At 41.3% G+C, this 26764-nt stretch overlaps 4 protein-coding genes across 4 annotated transcripts in view; all 4 read left to right on the top strand.

Moving 5' to 3' along the window:
• Positions 1-23203, top strand: part of LOC146651361 (uncharacterized) — a 32148-nt gene extending 8945 nt beyond the window's left edge. Inside the window, exon 3 of the mRNA XM_085384517.1 lies at positions 22998-23203. Within this exon, the coding sequence (XP_085240643.1) occupies positions 22998-23203 (206 nt within the window). The remainder of the gene's footprint in view (positions 1-22997) is intronic.
• LOC146651364 (olfactory receptor 6N1-like) lies at positions 959-1900 on the top strand. Its single transcript, XM_085383612.1, has one exon. It carries the CDS (start codon positions 959-961, stop codon positions 1898-1900), a length of 942 nt encoding a protein of 313 aa, XP_085239738.1.
• LOC146651363 (olfactory receptor 10A6-like) lies at positions 10428-11321 on the top strand. Its single transcript, XM_085383608.1, has one exon. It carries the CDS (start codon positions 10428-10430, stop codon positions 11319-11321), a length of 894 nt encoding a protein of 297 aa, XP_085239734.1.
• On the top strand, positions 13574-14539 carry LOC146651362 (olfactory receptor 8G17-like). Its single transcript, XM_085383606.1, has one exon. The coding sequence runs from the start codon at positions 13574-13576 to the stop codon at positions 14537-14539; it is 966 nt and encodes a 321-aa protein (XP_085239732.1).
• Positions 23204-26764: the final 3561 nt, after the last annotated feature.

The raw sequence follows: 26764 nt of genomic DNA, 5'->3' as shown, positions 1-26764 counted from the left end.
CGTCCTGCATTTGAGTCCTGTCACATTTTGAAGCGGCCTCGGCCGTGACAGGGGCTGCATTTCAGTCAGTGGTGATGGGGCTCTTGCCCATTCCCTCTTGGAATTAGGAATCTAGAAAAGTATCAGAGGATTTTGATCCCAAATACACGGTCAATGTAGTAAAAGCATACATGGATAGAAAAACAAACAAACAATGAAATCAGTCATGGACTGGGCCTAATAATTATTGAAGTGTTGTGGGATCATCTTCACAGAAAACAGAACAAAAGACAGCTAACATCCAAAGAAGAGCTTTGAATGTCTATCAAGAAGCCTGGAGAAGTATCCCTGCTACTACTTTGAATACTTTAAAAAATACTTAGCTCAGACTGTGTTGAAGAATAAATGTGATCATAAAACAGAGCTCGTTAGAATTTTCTGAACAAAATCTAAAGAAATGAGGGGGTTACTCTAGACTAGTACTGCAACTGGTCCTTAATCATTTGTCATAGGAACACTTTTCAAACAACAATGCGACAACTTTGTTTAAAAATGAATGTATCTAATTTATCAAACTGTTGTTTGGTTTCCTTGTGCAATAAGGTTACAGTAATAATAAAATGACACAAAAATTTTTTCTAAAAGAGACTTTTTTCTCAATAAATGTTCATTTTCTTTCTTAGAGAAAATTGTTAAGTTGGACCCTGCAAAAATATTGTGGACTAAAAACATGATGAGATTGTTTTTTTGTTTTTTTTTATTTCATCATGGTAGAAAAGATAGATATAGAAATATAGAATTCCTAAAATATATTAAATTCAAACATTTGAACTGTCAGCAAATCACACGGCAGCAATGTAGAAGGAGGAGTCTTCTCCAACATCCTGCCTTAAATTTTGTAGCTTTCTAAAGCAAGTGCACTTACAGTAAAGGTGCCAATATTATAGTTAATGATGTTTTTACATATCAAGATAGCAAAATGAATACGTCTAGTATAGTTGTGTTTTCTCTGACTGGTTTCAGTGCAACTGTGAACTACAGAGTCACACTTTTCTCTCTCACTTTGCTGTGTTATTTTCTCATTTTGATGGTAAACATATCTCTTATTTTAACTATAATATCAGATCAAAACCTACATGAACCCATGTATATATTTTTGTGTTCCTTGTGTATTAATGGACTTTATGGGACTGCTGGGTTTTTTCCCAGATTTGCCTTTGATCTGTTGTCTGACACACATCTAATCTCATATGTTGGATGCCTTTTGCAAGTGTTTGTTATATATTCAAATGCAAAGGTTGACTACTCTACTTTAGTCCTAATGGCTTATGACAGATATTTGGCCATATGTAGACCACTGGAGTATCACTCTGTAATGTCTGTACGAAGGACTGTGGTGTTAGTCACTCTGTCCTGGCTTGTTCCTCTCTGCTTTGAGACTCTCGTCATAAGCTTAACGTCAACACTTAAATTATGTGGCTCCAACATAAACAAGCTTTACTGTGAGAACTGGTCAATTGTCAAACTTGCTTGTGGTTCAACAAAAGTGAATGACATTGTCGGGCTGATTTTCATCACCTTTTATTGTTGTCATGTTGTCTGCATTGCATGTTCATATGTGCAGCTTGTTAATGTAGCTTTAAAATCTCGAGCAGGTAGGAAAAAGTTCACACAGACTTGTGCGCCACATTTATTTTGTCTGCTGAATGTCACGACTGCTTTGCTTTTTGATCTCATGTTCTCGAGGTATGGATCAGCATCTCTGCCACAGCATTTAAAGAACTTCATGGCCATTGAATTCCTCATCATCCCTCCTATTTTAAATCCAGTTTGTTACGGTTGGGTCCTGACTAAAATTCGAAGGCGAATGATATTTTTGTGTAGGCTAGCATATCAAAGATTCGGTGTAAAAAGCCAATAGTATTAAAAGATTGACACTGATATTCAGATAAAAAAGGAAAGTATGATACATGTTACTAGTATGATAACATTTAACGATGGATGAATGATTGATTTGATTAATGGCCACATAATGTCTCATGTTTCCATTTCATTATAATTAGAGTTCTAAAAGTTCAGTATGGAGTTATGTGATGTAAAAGTATCAAATGTAAATTTATGTAAAGCCATGTCTTATTTTTAGCTATGATTTGAGCATTGTGATGAGAGACAGATGCTTAATTTCTTGGATTCTGGTGAATTCTTAAGCACTACTTTATTATGTGTCAATGTAAAGTACAATATGCACATAATTATTCTTATTTTTATCTAAAAGTAAAGCAATTATTCTCAACTTTTCTCATTTAATATAATTCCTGCAGAGTCAGAACACATACACACATTCTGTTTGGACACGAAAGGTGTGACAAGTTGATTCCGTTTGATATCGGGGGGAGGATAACCTGCCTAAATGTGCATGTGTCATCTATTCATGAATTCATTTATTAAATGCTGGACATTAGCTCACATGTGCATCAGCAACATTTGTTCAAAAGATATCTGTCTGTGTACAAAGAATCAAGCACATCTCAGCTACCGTACTTTCTCAGCTACAGTCACACTGTAAAAAACTGTGGCTGGAGACAGTGACACAACCAAAACAATGTACAAATAGTTTGTAATGTCTCCACTTTTTAAGTGGTCGGCTTGAACAGTCGTAACAATAGGGATCAGGTCCGAAACCAATACCGGTCAGTTTCCGTCTTTAAAGCACTTTGATGAATAAAGGCGGTGATAAAATGAGGATTAAACAGCAAAAACAGAGAGTCTGCTATTGGTTTCACATTTAACATATCAAGATGGCATTTGTGATAAAGATATATGTTGCCTTTCTTGAAAATCCGTTGCTAACTGCATCAGATATGTAGTACTATAGGGCCGGACTCACAATGTTGGACAACACAGAATTCACACATCACACAACTCTTTTGGACACAACAGGGTCAAATCTAAACAAGGACCATTTATAATTTGTAGATTTATAACCAAACAGATGCAAATAGTTTATTTTAGCTTTCTACTGACAACAGCATGAATCTGTCACTGAAAGGGCATGGGTAATGTAGTCACAAAAAAGGCAGATTACAGTACTTTTGCTTTTTCTCAGTCTCTCTGAATCTCAGGTGGAGGTTTGCAGGAGAAAAATTGCCGAGTAATAATCAAGCTCCCTCGTGCTCCTGAAAACGGCTCATGTGCTCCTTCTGCTAATGTTGCTTTTCTCTCTGCCTTGAAGTCACCTTGGTAGTTATCTGAAGACTTCCTAACATGTTCAGTACCTTAAGAATCTCCTGGATTCATGGAACATTCCTAACATTGCAACCTCCCCACTGCTGCCTTCATGTAAAATTTGGATGCAGCTTCTGGGTCTGAATAGTTAAGTGCTTTAAATCGGCATTATTTTTAATAATGGCCACCAGGAGGTGATACCTGTGGTTGCAAAAAGACATTTACATGCATGTGGGGAAAAAAGCTCCTCAGACTTGACTCTAAACACTTCCCTGCTTAGCTTAGAGTCTTAGTCATTGATTTTTGGGTCATGTTGAATAAAATTAAATAAACTTTGTATATCCCCTGTTTCAGAAAGAAGGGATATTTGGGCTATTCTCAGTCAGAGTCAGGCCTGTTCCTATCTTATCACATCTGGTTTCAAAACCAAGGTAGTGATTGGACTGGTGATGGGGGAAATGTTAATCCCAAGGCTTTAAAATGGGACTGACGAATGGTAAATGTTAGCTGTATCCATCTTTTATTCTGCTTGTTGACACTGGTATTTTAAAATTTTAAAATTTCTTCATAACTAAAAAATGTTTTCATGTAGCCATTTTGTCACATCTCATTAGTGCTTTCTAAGTAAATTGCAGCCAGTTTTAGTTAGAGATGGCACGATACCACTTTTTTATGTCCGATACCGATACCGATATCATGAATTTGGATATCTGCCGATACCGATATGAATCCGATATAGTGTTTTTTAATCAACAAAACTGTTTTTTTTTAAATATCTTGCTGCATTTTGTATAAGTTCATACTCAAGTTTAAAACAACAACTACACTAAAGCTATTCTGTTATACCTGTATGCAAAAAAAAAAAAAAATTTCATAGTTCAGCAATACTGATCAATCTAATAAACTTAAACCTACACCATCCTCCCTATTCTGGTATTTTAAAGAGTACTTAGCGTAAATATTAAGCAACCTAACTAATAGGGTTCCAACTCCCAGCAACAACAAAAATAAATAAATAAAAAATAGGGAACCACCCCTCACACTCCACCTCATGATGCTTAATCAATGTAATCAACCTTAATTTGATGCAGTGTGAAAAAAAAAGCACAGAAATCAATTATTTTTCAAGAAATATTAAATAGCTTCAACATCTTTCTTCAACAAAATTGCAGACTGCACAGATGGTACCTTCCCAAAGGAAAAAGTACTATAGCTTACTAGGGTATATATATTAGACTTAATAGTCACTATATACAGTAATTGACTTCTATTCATTTTACATCAAATTAAAACTTTGGGTGTAAGATTCGGATAATTATTTATTAAAAGCTAGACATTTTAAATGAGAATAAGAAAGAAAAGTATGTCTTTGTGCCCCCTTTTCCCTGTTCATGCCCTATCGGCCCCCCTGGCTAAACTTTGCTAGATCCACCCCTGCACAGTTACCAGCCGTCAGCTACGTAGAAAAAGATCCTCGAGTAGAAAGTAATAATAAATAAATTCTAACAACAGCTGATCAAGCTTAAACGTGCTGCTGTTGTTCAGCCGCTGGTTTCCTCTTTCTGGTGCAAAGTGGGCCAAAAACAAACCAGAGAGACGGACTCGCGACAGAAAAGCCGATCAGCTGATCATTAAGCAGTTTCATGATTGAAGTAGCAGCCAGAAGAGGCAGTCGCTCCATATATCGTTTGGTAAGCTTAACGCAGGAATGCTTTACAAACATTCAGAGATGGACTTACACACTCGCTTTACTTCTCTCGGGGATAACTTTGTCGGAGATGAAATGCCGGGTTGCTAGCGAAGCTCCACATGCTATCCAGACCACCGACAGGTCCCGCATGCCACAGCCGCTCTATCACGTGATGCATACTGCTCCGACGTGCTAACGTTCTGAGGTGAGTTACGACGTGTTGCAAGTTTTGTGAGGTGCTTTCGTGATATTTAATGGATCGGATTACATTTTTTATTTTTCTCCGATATCCGATCCAGTAATTTAGGTCAGTATCGGACCGATACCGATACGTAATATCGGATCGGTCCATCTCTAGTTTTAGTACAGTGGGAGTGAACGCTGGTCTGTAGGTAGGCCCTAGTGTGGCGGTAGCTGGTGAAATGAAACTGTACTCCTAAGGTTGTCTATTTAATGTTTTTTCTCTTTGCTGGTCTCAACGTTTCGCTCATATAATACACAAAACCTATTTAAAAGATTAATTTGTTATATTGTATTCAGTGGTAACGACTAGGTTATGTATTTGAGGCCATTATTCTTTGACAATGGGACTGTGTGTGCAGTCTAAGTCCATTGCAACTAACATGGTGGTAAGTAGACAAGTAGAGGCTGCCCACCTAGTCAGAAGTTGTTTTTTGTGTTGATTTCGCAATAACTCAATAAAATCCTAAATATCTACATTTTTGTTGCTCTTTAGTTTCTTTATCAGGGAAACCTCACCTGTCCTTTCTTTGATTTTTGGCCCAGTTTATTCTGTACTAGAGAAAGGTTACATGAGACTGGGATGCATTTTTTTCATTCCTCCATTAAGGAGATATTTCTCCATTAAATACTATTACCTCTCTCTTGCTTCCTCAAAGGAAAACACTTTAAGGTCTTGTAATTAGTCAGTGACAAACATTTGTCTATTTCAGTGTTACTGGCTGTTTACAAGCTGAGAATATTTTCATTTATGAAATAAACTCTAGTAAACATTATTTTTGACTGTTATTTTCAGTAGAGATGATTCTTGTACACACTGTCCTGAGGTTTATTTCAATAAAAATAAATTTACAAATAAGAAAATATTTTTATTTGTTCCTTGGTGTTAATATTACTGGACTTGTAGCAGAGAGTTTGGCCCACAGCTACATCAGCCTGGAGACTGCTGCTCCCTAAGCATCACACACACTTAATGTCCTGGGGATAAAAGAGTGCCCTGGACTAATGGTCATTAGTCCAGTAATCATCATGTTTACTTGATAATCTTTTATTATATTATTATTGTCTGTTAGTAATAGCATGCTAATCCCGTTTGCAGGGAGTTGTCTCAAAAGAAAGGTCTCCAGAGAAGTTTTTTTTCTTTCAACAAAAACACACAACTCAGTCATGCATGATGTTTGCTTTACTTTTATTACATACTTGCATTACATACCATTTTAATAGTACAATCATTTAAAATAATTCACCAAAACAAAGAATATTGTAACCATAAATATACATTAATTAGTGTGAAAATGTATCTTTCAACATATTCATAAACGCTTATAAGCTCTGAATTGATACATTAAAAATATACAGGAGTGAGCACTGTTTTGTGGAGGCCACAAATCGACCAGATGGAGTTTGCCATTTTGCAAAATAACATTTTATGTATATGGCTAAAAACCGGCCGCATATGTAGTAGACTAAAGATGGAGCAGATGTCATAGGTTCCTGAGGTGTGATTTTATTTCATGCTTGCACCTTCAGACCTAAGATGTGGAGGATCATACCTATGTTTGAGAAGGGTTCCCTTTCACCAAAGTAGCAAAAACATGCAGGAAACATGCCACACTACAGTCATCTTAATAAAATGTCATCTTCGTCTTCTTTACCTCATTCGTCATCTCATGAATGGAATCAGGGCTCTGACACACAAAAATGTGAATAAATGTGCTACTTTATTTCTGATATTGTCATTATTATTGATTCTTAGCCAATTAAACATGCGACCCTTCAGAATTCTGGCAACAAGCCAGATAAACAAAAATAACTGGGCTTTACTTGAGTGAGCAAAAGGTGTCCCACAGGGTTCTATTTTGGGATCTGCTTTATTTTCTGTTTTATACATGATTTGAGTAAAAGCTTTCTAGAAAAAATAAATCTTTATGCTGATGACACTGTCATATAAACATTTGCACCTTCTGTAGAGCAAGCAGTGAATGCATTTCACTTATTACAATCCATTTTTCTGCATTTAAAATTGGTTTTAAATGTTCATAAAACAGAATTTATCGTGTTCTCGAAAGCTCACCCACGGATGTTTGATGATCTTAGCGTTGGTACAGATGTTGGCAAAACCATTGAAATGGTACATGCCTACAAATATTTGGGTATAAAGTTTGATGACAAGTTTCTCTCTAATGTACACATTGCTAGTCTTATTATGAAAATTAAAGGGAAAAATGTTTTTTACTTTAGAAATAAATCTTTTTACCCTTTTGCCTGTAATTGATTATGGTGACACACTGTATGTTTCCTCTTCAGTTCTCAGTAGTCTTCATGTAGTCTATAATGCATCACTATGTTTTATCATAAAGTCTCTGTCATGGTCCCTGTGCCTGCCCAGCCGGCCTCACAAGTGTAGCCTTGTGAGGCCGGCTGGGCAGGCACAGGGACCATGACAGTCTCTGACTTACCACTGCGTTCTTTATAATTTGGTGGGTTAGCCATCACTGACCATTCGAAGAAAACAGCACTGGTATTTTTCTTCATAAAGCTGTTTTAGGTAATCTTACAGTCTCCCTGTCCCACTACCAAAAGTTACCAGCTATACTCTTCGAAAGGGTTGCTTCCTGATGTACCTAGAGTTCTGACAGATATGTCAAACATTCTATGCACCTTAGACAAGGAATATAGAGAAAAATCTAAATTTACTTTAATTATTATGCTTTAAAAAATGTAAAAGCATAATAAGGAATAAAGTGAAGGAGACTTATTGATGTTTACTTTAAGAAGCCACTCTGTGTTCTAATGTTTTACATCAGCAGGCCCAACCCCATGAGTTTGGTACTGTGTCGCAAGAGTTCAGGCTCGAGTGTGTTAGGATGCCTGGGTCGTTGACCCAGGGTTTTGAGTTTATATATTATCTATCATTTCTATGCTTTGGTTTCTTTGTTAGAGTTATGTTTTGTCTCTGTGTAATCCTTAGTTGCTGTCTCCCCTGTCCGCTATATCCCCGTGTCCAGTCAGTGTCTGTGTCTGCCCTGGTCCCACGTCTCTGTTCCCTCTGTTGTAGTGCCTGCATGTGAGTCTGTGTCTTTTGTTCAGTCTGTGTTATGTGTTTCCCGTTTTACTTTGAAAGTCCATGTCTGATGTTAATGTGTCTGATTTTGCTTCCCCTTGTCTCGTTAGGCCTGATTTGCCCCAGCTGTGTTTCCCTCCTGTTACCCTTGCTCCCTCTGTGTATTTAAGCCCTGTGTTTCCTTGTGTCTGTGTTGCAATCTACCTATATCGTCACCTATTTTTGATGAGCCAGTTTTCAGTGAGCCTGCTCCTTTGCCTTCCTGTGCTCCTCCACCCAGGGAAGCTGCAGTCCAGCCATCTCCTGCACCTGTATCAGTTCCTCGGGTGAGGGGGGCTAGGGCCCAGTTTGTCCCTGCTCCGGTTTCCAGGTCAGCTGACCCTCCGCTCCTGCTGGAGGGTCCTGCAGCGCCGTCGCCTGCAGCGCCACCACCTGCGGCTCCCACGCCATCGCCTGCAGCGCCACCCTCGTCTGGTCCAGCCTCCGAGTCTGCGCCCTCGTCTGGTCTAGCCTCCGAGTCTGCGCCCTCGTCTGGTCCAGCCTCCGAGTCTTCAGCTTCGTCTGGTCCAACCTCCGTGTCTTCGCCTTCGGCGTCGCCTGGCCCAGCTTCCGTGTCTTCGCCTTTGGCGTCGCCTGGTCCTGCCTCACTCCGTCTAGCTTCGTCTGCGCCTGAGGTCTCTATGCCGTCTGGTCCTGCACGTCCTGTCCGGCCACTTTCCAGGCCGATGACACAGGAAACACCAGTGTGAATTTCATAGTTTTCAGGGTTTTTAAATCTGTTTTTAGTGTTATTTTTTCTATCGTTTTTATCATTAACTCGGTGTCCCTGGGTCTTTTCCCATGTGTTATGAATAAATCTTCTCGTTTTGGTACCTGTACTGGTTTTATTTTGTTGTATTTATCCGTGACACCTTAAAGGCCAGTCCGTGAAAATAACGTTGTGGATAAACTTGTCTGCTGGGAATAAAAAAAGTTGGGGACCGCTGTTTTATATTGTTTTTTGTTTTGTTTTTTAAAACTGTTTGTTGTGGTTTTATACTTATACTTGTAGTATTTTTTAGATGTTTTGTATGGCTGCTAACTTGACCACGTCTGGCTTATAAAAGAGAAGTTGGGCAATAAAGTCTCATGATCAGTACTATTCCAAGTAATCCAAGTGTTTGGAGTGGAACTGGGGTGAGCTTAGTGCAGGCTTTTTGATAACAAAATTTGCTAGCACCACAGTGCTTTTTATTTAAACCAGGAGTCATTTTACATTATTGACCACATACAACATAATTCCATCTTAAGTGAGCAGAATCAGTTCTTATTTCTCAATAACCTATAAAAACCACAAAATTGTTCCTCTTTTATAAAGCTATAAAACATAAATTACACATTTACACAAACTACACTAGGACTTCCTCTTAACACATTTAAGCAGCTTGTCTGCTCCCTTTTTCATAAGGGAGATAAGAAAAGGTGTCCTGCCCACAGTTGTAGGTCCACATATTTGATTTAGCAGATGTTTATGCTGGATGTCTTTTCTGATGAAAACGCTACACAACAGAACCACTAAACAAAGGGCCCAAATCATTTTGCATATTATTGCATTTTTTTAATTTACAATTTGGACTGGATCCCAACTTTATTTTTAAACACAGTATAGATTATACCATTCAAAAGATTCTGCAGAAAACCAACCAATCCATCCATCCATTTTCTGCTGCTTAACCTGTTAAAGCTGTACTGTGTTGTGTTGATTTTATGAATTTAGAATGCATGATTTAAAAAAAAGTCAGATATATCTGTTAAAGAAGAATGCCATTTTCTATTGCCATTATTGTCATTGGCCCTCAAGTACACTCCCACTTTATTGCTCCTCCTCTGTGCTGCAGCTATAAATGTTAGCAGATTCTTTGGTCTCATTCAGTTGGGATGAAAGGAGCTAATTTCTGAGCTTTGGTCTTGTAAAGTATAAAACTACTCTTTGTTCTTTGCTTACTGATGCGCGCATTGTGTAACAGGTATAACAGCTGTTGAGAAGGAACATATCATAATGAGGTAGCATGCATGTCTAAAACAGATTTGAACAGAATAATAGAAACTTTGCTAAACCATCGGGATTGGGTACTCTTATTCATATCGAAAAGAATCAGAATCAAAATACTTTCATAATCCCTAAGGAAATTGGACCATTCATATCATTATTACTGATCAAACTTGTTCACTGTGCAAATTATGCAGAAAATGGGAAACTCAAGTGAGACTGTATCATTTGTGCTGGCTGCTTATGGAAATGTTGGAGCTTTAAAATACATGTATTTTAGTATAATATTGTTCTGGTATGTCTCTATATGTGTGGCCAACACAGTCCTTATTGTGGTCATACATGTGGACAGAAGACTGCATGAGCCAATGTATATACTGCTTAGCAATTTATGTATGAACGAAATAAATGGCAGCACATCGATGTATCCTCTTTTTCTCTCACAGATGTTTTCAGACAGCCATGAAGTGACTGTGCCGTGGTGTTTTCTCCAGATGTGTTGTATGTACACAACTGCTTCTGCTGAGTTTTGCAGTTTAGCAGCAATGGCCTATGACAGATATATCTCAATCTGTCATCCATTACGCTATAATGTGATTATGAACACAGAGAGAGTGTTTATTCTAATTCTACTTGTATGGGTTTATTCTTTTCTTATTTTTATATTCTCATTTTCATTCATCTTCAGTTTGACGTTCTGTGGAAATGTTGTTAATAATGTGTATTGTGACCACAAATTAATAATTCGACTTTCATGTTCAGTTTCAGTCCACAGCTTTATATCTGACATATTCTTTCTGTTACTGAGTATTTTCATACCATTCAGTCTCATTTCAGTCTCTTACATGAAGATTTTGGCAGTTTGTCGAAAAACATCCACAGAAAACAAGCAGAAAGCCGTGACTACTTGCACCCCTCAGATCGTCTCTGTGTCAAACCTGTTTGTCGGGTGTATTTTTCAGTCTATCGATTCCAGTGTTTTAGCTGCTCATGTGCCAGGTGAAGTCCGTATAATTTTATCTATATATCTCCTTATTTGTCAACCAATGCTCACCCCAACCTCAATGTCTTTGTTTAAAAAGAGACTGTTTTAGAGCATCTGTGGTGGAATAGCATTCATCAAACATATTATGGTTTGTACACATGAAGAAAATAAAATCTGATTATGTCATGTATTTACCTTTATAAAAGGCCCATTTCATTAATTCAGTTCATTTTGTTTTGTTTTGTAAAAGCTACTGTGCAACCTCTAATTTCCACTGAATTCCTGACATAATCTGCAATGGTTGATGTTACCCTCAGACAGGAAACCAAAATTTTGTTTATTACATTGTCCTTAGAATAGTTTTAGGTGCTTCTCTGCTTCAACAAAAATTATTCAAGCAATCATATAGTTATCAGGAAGTTTCAGCAGTAAATGCTGAGTTGCTCATTTGAATCAGTGAATCTGTGTTGACCCCATGCTCTACCATAAAATTATACCAACTTACAGGAAATGAGTACAAGAATTTCTTACTGGAGGAAAGAATGTGATTGTACTGTTTGGGTCATCCCCTCAGAAATGTAACCAGAGAGAAGAAGATCAAATCAGGAATAAAATAACTACATCATTTTAAACTCACTCATCAAATAGGAATTAAGAAGTGTTAATCTGAGTATTGTTAAATCTGAGTATTAATGAGTGAGACATTTAGTGGATTCATTTGTATTTGATTGCTGATGGGGTCTGTATACAGAAATCATTACACTGGTTCAGTTAATCAGAATCAGAACACTTTCTTAATCCCAGGAGAATTTATGCGGTCACAGTTGCTCCAAGACAATACGAACAGTAACTAACTAAACTAAATGAAATGATACGATATAATACAAGTTACAAAATAACAAAGTCACAAAATAGCTCAATAAATACAAATAGCTCTAATTATAAATATCCTGGTATAGTAGACAAAACTACATATATGTGGCGGACACTGAGTTGCCCCTATTACTATATTGACTTTGCAATTTTCTCTGTAAACGATGTGATATTAAGGGTGTGCGACTATCGTAGTGTGTAGTGTGTTGCAGATCAGTTTGAGTCTGTTATATCTGCAACCCTCAACCTTCTGCCCCATCATGCAACAGCATAGAGAATTGTTCTGAAATATTCAGTGTAAACATAAGTGTACTTCCATGTCTGTGCTTCCTTGCCCTCCCTAACACTAAGGCAAAGAATGGCTCCACCTGGGGAGAGCAATTGGCACAAATCCATAGTCTCCTTCTCTCTGGATATTCTTTTTATAATGAAACGAGTAAAAATGAAATGAAAGCAGGGAAGCTGCTGCTGTGTGTGGATGAACAGCAACCCTGAGTATAAATAAAAGATGCTGAAATGCAGAAAAATGTCATCAGGTCTGCCATGGTCATTTACAAATACCAATTAGTGTCTCCGATAGGACATGAATTGTCTGGCATTTTGGCTAAACTAAACTCCTACTGGGAGAGTTCATTGCTGAAATTGGCACAATCAGTGACAGCTTCTTGGGGTACGATTATGAAGAAAAGTCTGGCTGATCTGAACCCGAGGGGTATTCTGTTCTTGGACTCCTTTGCAAACTACAGCTTGTCTATAACAAACATAATGCTTAAAAATAAGGGTATTCATAGATGAGCATGGCACCAGGACACATTAGGCCATAGGTTGATGATCGATTTTGTAATAGTTTCACCAAATTTGCAGCTGGATGTTCTACACTCTGGAGAACAAGATGATAAAAGATAATTAACAAGACCGACGACGGAATGGAGCAAGTGGCAACCACCTCCTCTACATGGATGACATCAAGCTGTATGGCAGGAATTATCCATACCACTAGGATCAACATGAACGATATCAGAATGTTGTTTCGACTTGGAAAGTGTAGTTGATTTTTTTTATATGAAAAGTTGAGAATGTGGAAATTCAAATCCAATTTTGGACCACTTAAGAAACATTTGAATTTCCCTTGAGAAGAATAAAAAGGTTATTATGCTCTACAATTCTGAAAACCTGTGGAATTTATGGTAGTTAAAACAAACAAAAAACTCTGCCAAAGAGGAAGAATGCCATTGTCTCTAACTCTGTCTGGACCTCAAATTTAGCCGCGCCCACCTCATTCTCCTCCTCAGTGCTGCAGCCATAAATACTAGCAAAAGAGGTTGTCTTGTTTAGTTGGGAGAAGAAGCTGAACTTATTGTTATGTATTCTTAGCATGTGAAGAATCTCTGGAATTGAATCTTGTAAAAGTATAAACCTGTTTGCTTTTTGTTTTGTGATTCCTGATGTTTGATTATTATTAGTTTGTCTTGTTCATTGTGTGACATTATGCAGAAAATAGGAAACTCAAGTGAGAGTGTATCATTTGTGCTGGCTGCTTATGGAAATGTTGGAGCTTTCAAATACCCATATTTTATCATAATATTGTTTTGGTATGTTTCTATATGTGTGGCCAACACAGTCCTTATTGTGGTTATACATGTGGACAGAAGACTGCATGAGCCAATGTATATTCTGCTCAGCAACTTATGTGTGAACGAAATAAATGCCAGCACATCACTGTATCCTCTTTTGCTCTCACAGATGTTTTCAGACAGTCATGAAGTGACCTTGCCGTGGTGTTTTCTCCAGATGTGTTGTATGTACATAAGTGCTCCTGCTGAGTTTTGCAGTTTAGCAGCCATGGCCTATGACAGATATATCTCAATCTGTCATCCATTACGTTATAATGTTATTATGAACACAGAGAAAGTGTTTATGTTAATTCTGGTTGTGTGGATGTATTCATTTCTTAGTTTTATATTCTCATTTTCATTCATCTTCAGGTTGATGTTTTGTGGAAATATTGTAAACAATGTGTATTGTGACCACAAATTAATAATTCGACTTTCATGTTCAGTTTCAGTCCACAGCTTTATATCTGACATATTCTTTGTGTTATTGAGTATTTTCATACCATTCAGTCTCATTTCAGTTTCTTACATGAAGATTTTGGCAGTTTGTCGAAAAACATCCACAGAAAACAAGCAGAAAGCCGTGACTACTTGCACCCCTCAGATCGTCTCTGTGTCAAACCTGTTTGTCGGGTGTATTTTTCACTCTACTGATTTCAGCCTTTTAGCTGCTCATGTGCCAGGTGAAGTCAATATCATTTTATCTATATATCTCCTCATTTGCCAGTCAATGCTCACCCCATTTATGTATGGATTTAATTTGCCAAAGATAAGGCAATCACGTACAATGCTTCTGTTTAAGAGAAAATCAATATCTTTGTTCAGCAAGAGAGTGCTTTAGAGCATCTGTGCTCTGTTGCAGAATAAAAGTCAGCAATCTTCTTCTGTTTTGTAGACATAAAGAAAGTGTCATGTCATGTATTTATGTTTATAAAATGCTCATTAATCCTTTTTTTAAAAAAATGTATATATTTTAATTTGTTTTGCAAAAGCTACTCTGGAACCTCATATTTTCTTTTGTCTCCTGAGCTCTAAGTGAAAGGTTAATGGTAATAGCTCAGGAAAAAAATATTAACTATTTGAGTATGATGACAATGATCGTTTTAAAATAAAAATGCAGTTTGAATAAACCTTCAGGTTCATGGCAGCTTAATCATCTATTGCAGGGTGTTGCCCTCAGACAGGGAACAACATCACTGTCCCTAGAATTGTTGTTGTATGTTTTTAGGTGCTTCTCTGCTACAGCAAAACTTTAAGTGATCATAACTAATTATGATCAGACAGGTGAAAGGTGATGATCAAGGTGACTAGATCATTTAAATAAGGCAGTTAAAGGTCATATATATTTGACACATTTGGGTAAGCAATAGTATGTGTATATAAATGATGATGACTGTACATGTGTGGGTCTGGGTGTCAGGAAGTCGGAGAGGACTTTATGAAGGGAGAAGTAAGGCACAAGGACAAAATGGTTCTTTAAATCTTAAATGACAGAAATGTAACGAGAGAAAAGGTTAAATCAGAAAGAAAAGAATTACAATATTTTAATCTCCCTTACCAGATGGTAAATAAAAAGCCTTTATAACTGATTTGACTATTGCTGAATTTGACTATTAATGACTGAGGCATTTACTTGACTATCTGATTTATGGTGGTGGCTACATATACATCAATCATTACACTGGGTCAGTTAAACATAGCTCTTTCGCGGAGCAGGTTGACCTACTGTGATTGGACCTACCTGCGGAGGGCAATTGGCACAAACATAACAATCTCCTGCTCTCTGGATTTTCTTTTTCTGATGAAATCCTATAAAATTTCACACCGAATTAAACAACAGTTAGTGCGTCTGAAAGCACAGGAATTGTCTGCCAATTTGGCTAAACTAAAATAAAATAAAATTCAAAGGATGGCCGGAGGGCAGAGGGACCCTGTACCGTTTTGCCCTCCAACTTCTTCTTCTTCAACTTAATGTATATTGTAGGTGTAGCTCGGATGGGGATTTGGGAGTAGATACTCGTAATTCCCATGGGCATAAACGCCACAGTAACATAAGGTGTTCACAGTTAATATTATGTGATGTAACTGTACCCTGAATGTAATTTGCCTTGTAATATGTCACAAGGTAAATATAGGTAATTAGCGCAATGAAACTGTTATGTTAATCATAAAGTATTATTTTATGGTATGTAACTCTGAAGAGAGTTAAAGTATTGTTCAGAGTTTTAACCCTTTAGAGCCGATCGGAGCGGGAACGCTCTGTTATGCGTAACTATTTTTAAATCCCGGTAGCACTGCAACCACGTAAGCTAGCGCAAAAATTTTTTTTGCATATGAAACCGGAGGAGTTGTACTTACATATTGTGCCATCAGCTTGTCCTAGGTCACGGTTTCCTTCCACATAAAGCTTTGCAAAAACTGCATAAAAAGCGCTTGCAGGAACAAAAACATAATATTCCAGAAACACGCTTTACCGGTCCGATCAGCTGTTCAAAACACTTCCTACGTTGGAATAGACGTCAGCGCGAACTTTTGCATTTCCGCCATTACCTGGCCGAAACCGGAAGTGACGTCATTTTCGCGGAAATGTAGTCTTTTTTGCGATCAGGGCCTCAGGGCCTATACTGCTCTTTTTAAAAGTTATCTTTGACTTTATGACTTTCTGTGTCGTTTCTGGGATGCTTAGGACTCATATTGCACTGCTGGAAATAGTTTATTTTGATGCATATGCTGCCTTTTTGCAAATTTGCAGTATAATATTTATTTTCGTTTTTCCTGCAGTGTATAAAAATTGGTGTATTTCAAAAATAAAACTATGAAGACACTCAAAATAAATTTCCTGTGGTGGGAAACTATTTTGTGCAACTTTTTTGTATTTACAGTTTTGAGGGATAAGCCTCTTAAATTTCTCTAACTACAAATATATGTTAAAAAATCAAAAACGATTTTCAATTTTTTTGTAGTTTATTGCACTTTTTTGCAATTTATGTAATTACTATGCACTTAATGAATACATATTATTAAAATCTGGGCTATAATGGTTGTATTGATGTATAGCAACTTGAAATGCTCCCAAAAATGGCTCCACAGCAAGCATGTAAAAATATAATATAAGCTCTGGCGGACTTGGTTCTATGGTAGGTCTTAAAGGGTTAATTTTCTGGAGGCCCGTGAAGGTAGCAAAAAACGGGACCTGTGTATCTGTTGTAATGGAGGAAGAGAGGAGAACGGCATGGAGAGATGCACGAGGTTAGCTGAACCAAAGTGAGAGACTCAGCTAGTTTTACTGAGGTTACCTAGCACAAAAGAGTGTATGACTAGAAAGCTAACCGTGTGAGAGCTTCGCAACAGAGTGTGGGTGAAGTGACTTTTTGTTTCAACGGTCGCACCACCGTGTAAAACTGTGTTTCCAGCTACGACTGCCGAGGCTAAAGGCTAGCCCGGACTGCTTGGCTGCGCCACGGAGGCAGCCGCTATGGACTGTCGGAGAGCTGGACAGTGACTGGCTAACGCGCTGTAGCAGAGACAGCAACCGGTCCGCAGGGAGAGCAGAGAGTGGATTTAGTTTGGGACTGGTGAACAGAAACCTACCGAGCAACTGAACTGTAAGTTGGACTTTCGTGCTCTTACTGGGGAGAAGAGGATTTTTCTCCATCGTTCGCCGTGAGCAGCAAACAGGCCTGCAACAAGTGTGAATGTGAGTGTGTGTGGGGCCCATGTGTGAATATTGTGTATTTAGTGGATTTATGTAGCATATTTTTGAGTGTATATTGGTGAGTCACTTACCAAGAGGTGATAACATAATTTGTGTTGTTTAACATAATTTCAAAGGTATGTCTGTGAAGGTTCTCAGTCATCCAGGTCATTGTAGTCAAAGGAGCTTGCAAAGAAAGGCGTCTGGACTTCTTTAAGTTACTTGAAGACGTTTCACCTCTCATCCGAGTAGCTTCTTCAGTTCTTTTTTTTTTTTTTTTTTCCTTTTTTAAATGACATCAGAAACAGCAGTATGCGACATTACGTGATGGCAGAGCTTCAGTTCATCCTTTGTCATTTTTTTTTTTTTTTTTTTTAATAAATAGGACAGGGGGAATGAATGAGAGAGAGAGGGGGAGAGAAAGAAAGAAAACCAAAGGGGAGAAGAGACGGTGAGAAGGGGGGGGAAGAGAGAGGGAAAAAAAAAAAAACTCCTGGGTCACCTGTATGGAGAAAAAAAACAAAAAAACAAACAAACAAACAAAAACAAACAGAGGAGACAGCAAACAACAAAGAGCAACATAATAATAGAGAAAACAAAGCACCATCACAATAAACTAGCTAGTCATAGATATCAGTATTTACTAAGTAATAAACGATATTGTGCAGCACGCAAGATAGACAGCGCACAGTGTGCTTTGAGGCAGCAGCCAAGAAAGCTTTAGTCCGCGTCTGTGAATACCCATGTGTGCATACCTGTGTGGATCAGCATGCTTGCATTCCAAAGGTTTCTCCATGTAATGATCTGCTAGGGAGTGTGGGGGGGGCCACAGCCCCGTCCTCCAGGGTGTGAAGCGGGTATGGAGGAGATCAAAACTCCAGACATCCAGAGGCCCCCAGAACACAAGAGACCATGGAAGACCAACAGAGGGGCAGCCGCGCCACTGTCCCAGTAAGAGCTGAGGAGAGTCCCAGATGAGGGCTCGCCCAGCAGCCGCGGAGCAGAAGTCAGGGGGAGTTGCAGTGACGCGCCCGTGAGCTCCGCCGGCCCCCAGCTGCGCCTGAGTGACCGAGCCCTAGGCCGAGAGGCCGGGGGCACCCCACCTCCAAAGGGGCCCGAGCGAGCCCCAGGCCCCGACAAGCGGCCGCCAAGGAGTGAGCCGGTGTGCACCCGGACGCCCACCCCCAGACACAAAGAACCACCAACACACCGACACCTGAGGGAGTCCGCCACCGGCAGGGGAAGTGGTGGTGGGTGGAGATAGGCCTCCAAACCTTGGAGGGCCTGAGGTGTCCCCAGAGAGGTGGCGTCTGATACCCAACCTGACATATAGACACAGACATACAGGCACACACAGACACAAACATCCATTCCCACCCTCATGCTCTCATATGCACTCACTCCACACTCAACCAACGTGGAGACAGACATAAAGAGACGCTGTACACACAATCACACTCCCCAAGCGTACTCTACAAACCGGGTCTAGGTACCCTTGCCCCTGGAGGGGGGAATTGCACCCAGACCCAGGTGGTGTTACCCTTTTCCCTGCGGTGGGGAGAGGCAGACCACCCCGACTCCGCAGCAGCAGGGAGGCCCCAGACCGCAGTCGGACGGCCAACTCCTCCTACTAGCCCTCCCGCTCCAGCAGGCCGCAGAGAATGGGGGTGGGAGAAGACTCCAAACCTCCCTCCACCCGCTCATTGTAGTGTTGATGCATATGTGTTCTAAGGTGCAATTAAAACCCAGGAGGGCATGGAGCTACCTGCCAAGGAGCAGCAGGTAAGCGCATAGTCCCTCCTGCTAACCCTCAATGACTAAGTGTATTTAAAATTGAGAGGTGGGCAACGACGTCAGGGGTGAGGTATACACCCTGATGGTGATTTGGACTCCGTGATTGTGCCCACCCCCAAGATCCTATATGTATGTGTAATGAGAGTGTGAATAATGTGAATGTCTAAGTTGTGGGATAAAATTGAGGCAGAGGCAGCCAGAAGGGGACAGGGGGGTAGCCTCCTCTGCACCCTGGTGACATACCCCCACTCCAAGGCCCTGCATGTGTGGGTGGTTGTGGAGGAGCGGGAAGAGGGAGGCAGCTGGAGATGGGGAGGGAAGGAAGGGAGGGGCAGGTAACCCCTCCCTGGGGCCAGCTCCCCCGCTGACCCCAGTAGGCACTCCCACCCTCCGCGACCCGCCAGGGAAGGGGGGCCCAGGCCCATCAGACCGGGGCCCAGTGCAGTAGCGCCCCCCGGCTCCACAGAGCCCTGGACAGTCCACCCAACCCCACCACAGAGAAAACTGCACCCACCCCACCAACCACACATCTTCCAGACTACATAAGACGGTAAACGCCCAGGCTGAGATCTTCCTCCACCTCTCCTGTATCTCCCCCTCCTGCAGAGAGTTCCTGAGAGAAGAAAGCTCCTGCAAGATGTGACCATCCCCCCCCACCAGTTGAAGAGCCCCCCAGGCGGCTCGATGCACCGGCGGCACCCTGCTCCAGGGCCGGGCCCCCATGCACCCACCCGCCCACAACCCCGGCAACACACCAACCAGGACCCGAGCCCCCGAGGCCCGGCCCGGGCCCCAGCCCAGAGACGGAGCGCCCCCAAAACCTCACGCCCATCCCGGACCCACCCAGGGGCAGCCAGGTTGCCAGGTCAGTAACCCACGTCCGTCAGCACAGACCCTCCCCTAGCCCCGCTGCACGCAGCCGCGAGGAAACAGTCACCTGAGAGCCAACAGAGCCCTCAACCGGACGTGACCGCTACCCCGGGTTGAGCCCCCCAAGGAAGATGCCTCCGGGGAACCCCCCGACGCCCTAAGCCTGTCCCTACCCCCTCACCAATCACAACAGTGAAGGCGGGACCAAACTATGACCCCCCACCCCCACTAGGTGATGGAGCTGATAAAAGGGGCCCAGAGCAATTGATCTAATGTGGTGGCAGAGGCTGTGTCAAGACTAATGTAATCTAATAGATAATTTCTATATTGGTTAGAATTAAGATTATTTTTATTTTTCCAGTTCATGAGGACTGTTTTCTTGGCTATGCATAGGGCAGTGAAGATCATATGGGCTATATTCTTTTCTGAAGTGACATTATCTAAGCTGCCCAACAAACACACTAAGGGGGAGGTTGGAATGTTACATTTCAGACATTTTGATAAGTCTTCGCATATCTCGCGCCAAAACTTTTGCACTGGTGGACAGAACCAAAGAGCGTGGATGTAATTGTCTGGTGTATTGCCTTGACAGTGTGAGCAGTTGTTGGAAGATGTAAAGCCCATCTTGAACATCCGATGACCTGTATAGTGCACTCTATGAAGTATTTTGTATTGTATTAATTGCAGACTGGGATTTTTAATTAATTTAAAAGTTTTTAAGCAAATCTGAGACCAGAAGTTTTGGTCTAGGTTGACTGATAAATCTGCTTCCCACTTTGCAGTAGGAAGGGATATTGATTCATCTAATTTAGAAAGTGTTCTGTATATTTTAGATAATAATTTGGGGGATTTAAGAGTAAGAAAATGTGCCGCACTTAGTGGTGTTTGTAATTCAACTTGACTGAGGTTAAATTTCTTTTTTACTATGGATTTAATTTGTTGATATTCTAAAAACCTTGTCTTGTTGATCCCATATTGTTCAACTAGTCTGTCAAATGGAATAAATTCTGTTCCCTCTAATATATGTTCTAAGTATTTAATTCCTTTACAACTCCATTCTGGGAAATTAATCATATTATTGTTTTGTAATATGTCAGGGTTATTCCAGATAGGTGTACGTTTGCATGGGATTAATGAAGACTCCGTTATTTTTAGAAACTCCCACCATGCTGTTAGAGAAAAGCTGATGTTGATACTTTTAAAGCATTCATGTCTTTTGATGTTTGAGCTAATAAATGGTAGGTCTGAAATCTCTAGATCCTTGCATAGTGCCTGTTCAACATCTAGCCAGGGCTCAACTAAGAAGGTATGTTTTAACCATTCTGAGATGAATTGAAGCCTGTTGGCTAAGAAGTATTGGTGAAAATTAGGCAGATCTAATCCTCCTCTATCCTTGGTTCTTTGTAGCGTTTTTAAGCTAATACGCGGGGGTTTATCTTTCCAAAGGAATTTGGAAATATATGAATCCAGAGATCTGAACCAATCTTGTGATGGTTTGTTAGGGATCATCAAAAATAAGTAATTTATTTTTGGCAAGATCATCATTTTTATAGTGGCGACCCTTCCCATGAGTGATATGGGTAAAGATTTCCATCTAGTCAGATCGCCTTCTACTTTCTTTAGAAGTGGGATGTGGTTTAGTTTAGTTAAGTCTGAAAGCTTAGGAGAGATATTAATACCTAAATATTTAATATTTCCGGATTGCAGTGGGGCAGAGGAAGAATTATGGAAGGAGCAGTTAATGGGGAGAACTGTAGATTTTGGCCAGTTAATTGAATAATCTGAAACTCTTGAAAACCAGTTTATTAAAGTAATTACCTCAGAGAGGTTGGTTTGTGTGTTTTGCAGAAAAAGCAACACATCATCCGCATAGAGACTGATTTTATGTTCTATGTTCTTACATTTTATGCCCTTAATTGTTGTAGCCTGTCTAAATGCTGCTGCTAGAGGTTCGATAAAAATTGCAAAAAGTGAGGGGGAGAGTGGGCATCCCTGTCTGGTGCCCCTCAGGAGACAGAAGCTGGAGGATGTCTGGTCATTTGTTCTGATACGAGCCGTTGGGGAATTGTATAATATTCTTATCCAGTTTATGAAAGAGTTTCCAAAACCAAATTTGTGTAAAGTTGCGAATAAAAATTTCCAATTAACTCTGTCAAATGCTTTTTCTGCATCTAGAGATAATATTATGGCTTCGATGTTTTTATCGTATGAGTAGTCTATTAAATTAAGTAATCTACGAGTGTTTGTTGAGGAGTGCCGACCTTTTATGAAACCAGTTTGGTCAGGATGAATTAAGAGGGGGGTCATTTTCTCTAATCTCTTTGAGAGAGCTTTGCAGATTATTTTAAGGTCTACATTTAAAAGAGAAATTGGACGATAGCTTGAGGGAAATAAAGGATCTTTGCCTGGTTTTAGCAGGAGACTAATGTTGGCAGAATTCATATTTGGTGGTAGTCTGCCCTTTTCCTCGATTTCCTGCAACATGCTGTGGAATACTGGTGCCAAAATTGTCCAGAATTCTTTGTAGAATTCTGCAGGGAAGCCGTCTGGACCTGGAGCCTTATTATTGGGCATACTTATCAGAGCTATAAACCTAGTGGGAGTAACCCCCCACAGAGGGACAAAAGTACCCCCTGATGATCCTCTAATCGCCTGAGACAAGGTGTGAAACTGGGTGTGGGCCCCATGCTGTACAGTGCAGCGAGGAATGCCCAGACCTCTACATTGGAGAGACCAAACAGCCACTTCACAAGCGCATGGCACAACATAGAAGAGCCACCTCCACAGGACAAGACTCAGCTGTCCATCTGCATCTTGAGGATAAAGGACACTCTTTCGAGGATACCAATGTTCACATTTTGGACAGAGAGGACAGATGGTTTGAAAGAGGAGTGAAAGAATGTCCACTATGTCCACTGTGAGCGACCATCTTTGAACAGAGGCAGGGGTTTACGACACCAACTCTCTGCCATCTATAATCCAGTTTTGAGATCCCTTCCCAGACGCCTTAACGCCCACTCACATCCTGGGCCATCTGATCTCAGGAATTCGCATGATAAGGTGGGGCCAGGTTTCACAATGAACTCACCCGAAACTCTGGCTGATTGGGGCCCACACCCAGTTTCACACCTTGTCTCAGGCGATTAGAGGATCATCAGGGGGTCCTTTTGTCCCTCTGTGGGGGGTTACTCCCACTAGGTTTATATCTGGGACTCTCCACCATTTGACCTTAGAACTGAAGAAGCTTCTCGGATGAGAGGTGAAACGTCTTCAAGTAACTTAAAGAAGTCCAGACGCCTTTCTTTGCAAGCTCCTTTGACAATAATTTTAAAGGGAAATATTTCATTTACACAGCATGTTTCATTTGTTTATGGAGCTGGATATCATTTGAGTTGAGTTAAGAAAAGGGTGTTTTATACATTACTTTTCCTGCCCTTACATTCAGTAAACTGTTGGTTTGTGTTAAAGAGTTGTCTGGGGTTGATTCTTTTACTACTGGTTAAGTCTAACTTGCAGGCAAAGGTTTACTGATAGTTTCCCTGATTCCTGTCTATACCAGAACCATTTGTTGGTATCTAGGCTGTAACGAACCTAACACCCCACCTAGGGGGTCCAAACTGAGGTAAGTGGATTTAGACTCAGTATCACGGGTGGGGAGCTACATATATTTAAAATAAATATAGTTGACCAAAGCGCTTTACACATTCAGCCAACAATAAAGCAATGTTAAGGAACAATAGAAACAATCAAATACACTAAAATAAAATATCGATAATCGATACACGGCCACAGCAACCCGTCCTTTTTCCCCCACACAGAAGAAGCCCGCAGCAATGGGGGAGGAAGACGGTCTGACTGTTCCTGCTGCCAGCCATTCCTGGATGTAGTTCGCCATGGATTCTCTCGGGATGGGACAGGTTATACAGTCTACTAGAGGGCAGTGGGGCTCCCGGAAGTAAGTCAAGGGCGCAATCGTATGGTCGGTGAGCGAGCCTTATCTTTATTAAACACTTGCTGTAAATCATGATACTCTAGAGCAGACCTTTCCAAAGTGTGGGGCCCGCCCCATTGCTGGGGGGACGCGGTATGAAAAGGGGGGAAAAAAACCCCCCAAAAAAACGCTTGGACACTGCTAGCACGGGGCGGCCACAGAAACGCAAAGCAGGAGATGAAGCATAGCTGAATATGTTTCCAAACCAACTTCATTCTAAGCCAAGGCTAGAAAATATGGTGAAACATATCTTCCCTTTGGTTTCACCTGCACAAGTGCCAAGGTAGGTCTCCTCAGCAGAATTGGATTTCCCTGCGTCGGGAGCACGCGCTGGGATGTTCAAATCACGGGGTCCGTGGAAACTGTGCACAGGAGAAAGTGGGGTTACACAGAGATCACAGCTAGTTCACAGAGCTTAAAGATACAAGGCTGAGGATCACTGATGTGTCTAGCACAATCATCCAGCGATGAGGCTGTCTGCGTCCCGGTCTTAAGAGTCCAACCCATAATTAGAGTCTGATGAGATGCAGGTGTGTGTGTGCCAAGGGCGGGAGCCTGCAGTGAGCTCCGCCCTGGTCGGGAGGAGAGAGGAGAATGTACACAAAAACACATGTGGCCTTGTGGAGCCGGCTGGGTAGACACGGGGACCATGACACTTTACTGGCGCGGTTTGATGAGTAATGAAAGCAAACACTTAATTATTCAAAGTAGATGCGGTGATGGGTGGTTCAAGCGGTGTAAGCGATACCTCTTACTTTCCTGACAGTTTCTCATCCATTAGATTCTGTTCAGCTACAGAGTCCACCAGCACGCAGCATGTAAAAGTCTTGTTGTTGGTCACCAGGGATACGGGTGGGCAGCACGGGTGGGCCGGGCAAGCAGCAATGCGGTGACCAGGCTTCCCACAGTATAAGCAGTCCCCAGCCCGAAAACGGCATTCCCTTTCTTCCGGTGAGAGCCGGGAGCGACCGATTTGTATATGTTCTGGCAGGGGAGGCGATGGAGAACGAGTGCTTGCAGCCGCGGGTTGAGCCGATGAAACGTGAAACTCCGGCCATAATACGGGCCTCGATGGCTTGAGCCGCCGCTCGGCATCCCTCTCCCGCAGGCGTCTATCAATCCTGCGGGCGAGGGATGCCAGCTCCTCAAAGGTTTTTGTTTCCTCGTGGAATGCAAGCTGGTCTCTCATCTGATCGTTCAGCAAGAGTAAAAAAATTCTGCGGAGGGCCAAATCGGGCCAACCCACGGCAACCTCCATGGTCCGAACCTCTACTATATACTCAGCTACACTGCCCCGCCCCTGACCGAATGCCAATAATTTCTGTGCCGCATCATCCTCAGAGATCAGAGGAGAGAAGGTCGCCTTGAACTCCTCCAGAAAGTCATTGTAATGGCAAAGATGAATTGGATGAGAAGTTAAATAAGCCTCAGCCCATGGTAATGCCTGTCCCCGCAGCAGCCCAACAAAATGGGAAATCTTAGCAGCATCTGTGGGGAAGGCATTCGCCGCACAGCTAAAAAATAGGGAGCATTGCAAAAGAACCCCCCACACAGGTCCAGCTCCCCGTGGAAGGGTTCCAGCAGCGGAGAAGATATGCCGCGGTACGTAGGTTCGGGTTGTTTGGCACGCAGTTCTTCCTGAGTGTGTATTGGTCCTGGAGTGACTGGAGCAGCTGATCATGCCGACCAAGTATAGCGCCCTGCTTGTTAATAGTGGAGCGTATTGGATCTGCTGGGTCCATCCTGGCCAGTCTGTACTGTCAAAAACCATACAGTGGGGCAAAAAAGTATTTAGTCAGCCACCGATTGTGCAAGTTCCCCCACCTAAAATGATGACAGAGGTCAGTAATTTGCACCAGAGGTACACTTCAACTGTGAGAGACAGAATGTGAAAAAAAAAAAAAATCCATGAATCCACATGGTAGGATTTGTAAAGAATTTATTCGTAAATCAGGGTGGCAAATAAGTATTTGGTCAATAACAAAAATACAACTCAATACTTTGTAACATAACCTTTGTTGGCAATAACAGAGGTCAAACGTTTACTATAGGTCTTTACCAGGTTTGCACACACAGTAGCTGGTATTTTGGCCCATTCCTCCATGCAGATCTTCTCGAGAGCAGTGATGTTTTGGGGCTGTCGCCAAGCAACACGGACTTTCAACTCCCGCCACAGATTTTCTATGGGGTTGAGGTCTGGAGACTGGCTAGGCCACTCCAGGACTTTCAAATGCTTCTTACGGAGCCACTCCTTTGTTGCCCGGGCGGTGTGTTTTGGATCATTGTCATGTTGGAAGACCCAGCCTTGTTTCATCTTCAAAGTTCTCACTGATGGAAGGAGGTTTTGGCTCAAAATCTCACGATACATGGCCCCATTCATTCTGTCCTTAACACGGATCAGTCGTCCTGTCCCCTTGGCAGAAAAACAGCCCCATAGCATGATGTTTCCACCCCCATGCTTCACAGTAGGTATGGTGTTCTTGGGATGCAACTCAGTATTCTTCTTCCTCCAAACACGATGAGTTGAGTTTATACCAAAAAGTTCTACTTTGGTTTCATCTGACCACATGACATTCTCCCAATCCTCTGCTGTATCATCCATGTGCTCTCTGGCAAACTTCAGACGGGCCTGGACATGCACTGGCTTCAGCAGCGGAACACTGCGGGATTTGATTCCCTGCCGTTGTAGTGTGTTACTGATGGTGACCTTTGTTACT

This window comes from Rhamphochromis longiceps, linkage group LG16, assembly GCF_057381845.1.
Source record: "Rhamphochromis longiceps isolate RC_006_pf linkage group LG16, R_longiceps_female_GT1.1, whole genome shotgun sequence".
NCBI lineage: Eukaryota > Metazoa > Chordata > Actinopteri > Cichliformes > Cichlidae > Rhamphochromis > Rhamphochromis longiceps.
This window is presented reverse-complemented; position numbering and strand designations above follow the sequence as displayed.